General features: G+C 51.4%; 1 protein-coding gene across 1 annotated transcript; it reads right to left on the reverse strand.

The window, feature by feature from the left end:
• Nucleotides 1-70: 70 nt before the first annotated feature.
• LOC112456449 lies at nt 71-1,007 on the reverse strand (the record flags this gene model as incomplete). The annotated part of the gene is made up of 2 exons (XM_025018984.1): nt 738-1,007; nt 71-658 (listed from the first exon to the last, which is right to left on the reverse strand). Coding segments are annotated over exons 1-2 (858 nt in total), but the record flags the coding sequence as incomplete, so codon positions are not given.
• Nucleotides 1,008-1,902: the final 895 nt, after the last annotated feature.

The following is a 1,902-nucleotide window of genomic DNA, read 5'->3' on the forward strand; positions in this document are numbered from 1 at the left end:
GAGCAGCCTTGTGCTTTTCCCAGGCTTCCAACGTATTTATATTTTTAGCCCTATTGAAAAGCCTTCTTACCCCGGTCCTAAGCCCCGATAGCTCCTCGTTCCACCATGAGGCCCCGGCCGAGGCATTTCTCGGTCTCAATGGGCAATTCAGTTCAAAAGATTCCCTGATAGCATCGCTTACGAAACTCGCTGCGATCTCCAAGTCCTCCTTTGTGTGGAATCTGGTCGGTGTATTTTTTAGCCGACTGACTAAGTCGGTTTTAAAGCCCTCCCAGTTTGTTTTCCTGGAATTTCTCCCCCATTGTTCATCTTTTTGTAAGTTCACAAGGTCGAAGCGGATCTGTCTGTGGTCGGACCCTGAAGGTTCATTTGAGACCCTCCATCCCGCCACCAGATCCACCACACCCCTCGTGCCCAACGTAATGTCTATCACCTCTTGTCTTCTAGAGTCCAGGAAAGTGGGTTCTTTTCCTCTATTTAGGATTTGCAAGTTAGTGCTAATGATGAAGTCAAGTAGGCTTTCCCCTCTCGGGTTTATATTGGAGCTTCCCCACACCAAATGATGTGAGTTCGCATCGCAGCCCAAAAGAAGTTCTAGTCCCTTTTTCTTCGCATATGCTACTATCTCTATCATGTTTCTTTGGGGAGGGTAGTTCCTCTGAATCGTAGGGCATGTAAACAGACCCCACTATCAGGTCCCTGATCCCTCCATCGCCTGTTTTAAGTTTCAGCCTTACAGCCACTAGGTCGCCGTCGCTGAATTGTGGTAATAGACAGGCATCTATACCTTTCGCCACAATGCAAGCTCTTGGTCTTTCTGCGTTGTCTGCTTTGAACAATTTACCACAACCTCCAAGGCCCTTAATGTGTCCCTTGACGAGCCACGGCTCCTGGATGAGGAATAAGTGCTTTGTGTGCATCACAGCTGCGCACCTGGCTAGAACCGCCGAGGCGCATTTGCTGTGATGCAAGTTGATTTGAGTGAAGGGGATGTTGGAGCCCGCCATTGATTAGGCAGTCCCCGGCTCATCTTCCTTCCATTCTAACTCCCCCCTACGGTCCCCTCCAGGCAACCTAACTGTCGCCTGGCTGAGACCACAGAAGGGTTTGAAGTTGAGTGTTTTAAGAACACCCAACGTTCCCTCCCCAATAAGGGCAGCGAAATGGGTGCTCGTGGCATCCCTACTTTCGCTGCCCCTCGCGACCACCCAGTCCGCGGCTTGGAGACCCTCATTCTGCCTGTCAAGTAGCTCTATCGCCTCCTTGACAGGCATTCTAGGGTTCTCCACGTGCACTACAACCCGATGACGCCTAGGCAGTTCATCGAGCTGCACCGCACGCAGCCTAACCTCATTTATCTCTAAAACCGAAGTTAGGCTTCGCAGCCACCCTTCGGTTTCTGCATCGGTGCAGTTAAAAATAACTGCACCGTCCCTATCTGCTGTGCCCTTAAAGGTGGGAGCTTTGGTACCCTTCGCAATGCCAAGGATACTCTCTTTCACCTTATCCCTCAAAAGCACAGCTTCTTTTTGGTCCAACTTTTGCTCGGGATACTCCATGGGAACCATGGCCACCCTTGTTAAGCCGGATGTTACTTGGGCAAAAGTCCTCTGATCTGCAGCGATCTTAGGCCTTTTGCCCAATTGTGTAGTGCTGGGACTGGGTGTGCTCTGTTCCGATCTGGTTCGCTTGCACGTCCCAGCGGAAGCTCGCTCCCCCGTTCCTGGCATTGTCGCAGAAGCAGAGTTTGGTTCAGGAGCAGGCTTTTCAGCGCTGCTCTTCCCCTCCATCTGCTATTGCTTCTTATAACGACGACGTGCCGCCCCGCTATACTTTATCCGGTTTTTACCAGCTTGTGGCTGGGCCTTGTCCGGCTCCTTCCCTAAGCTGTCCGGTCTAACT

This window comes from Temnothorax curvispinosus, unplaced genomic scaffold (genome assembly GCF_003070985.1).
Source record: "Temnothorax curvispinosus isolate PA1 unplaced genomic scaffold, ASM307098v1 QBEX01006874.1, whole genome shotgun sequence".
NCBI lineage: Eukaryota > Metazoa > Arthropoda > Insecta > Hymenoptera > Formicidae > Temnothorax > Temnothorax curvispinosus.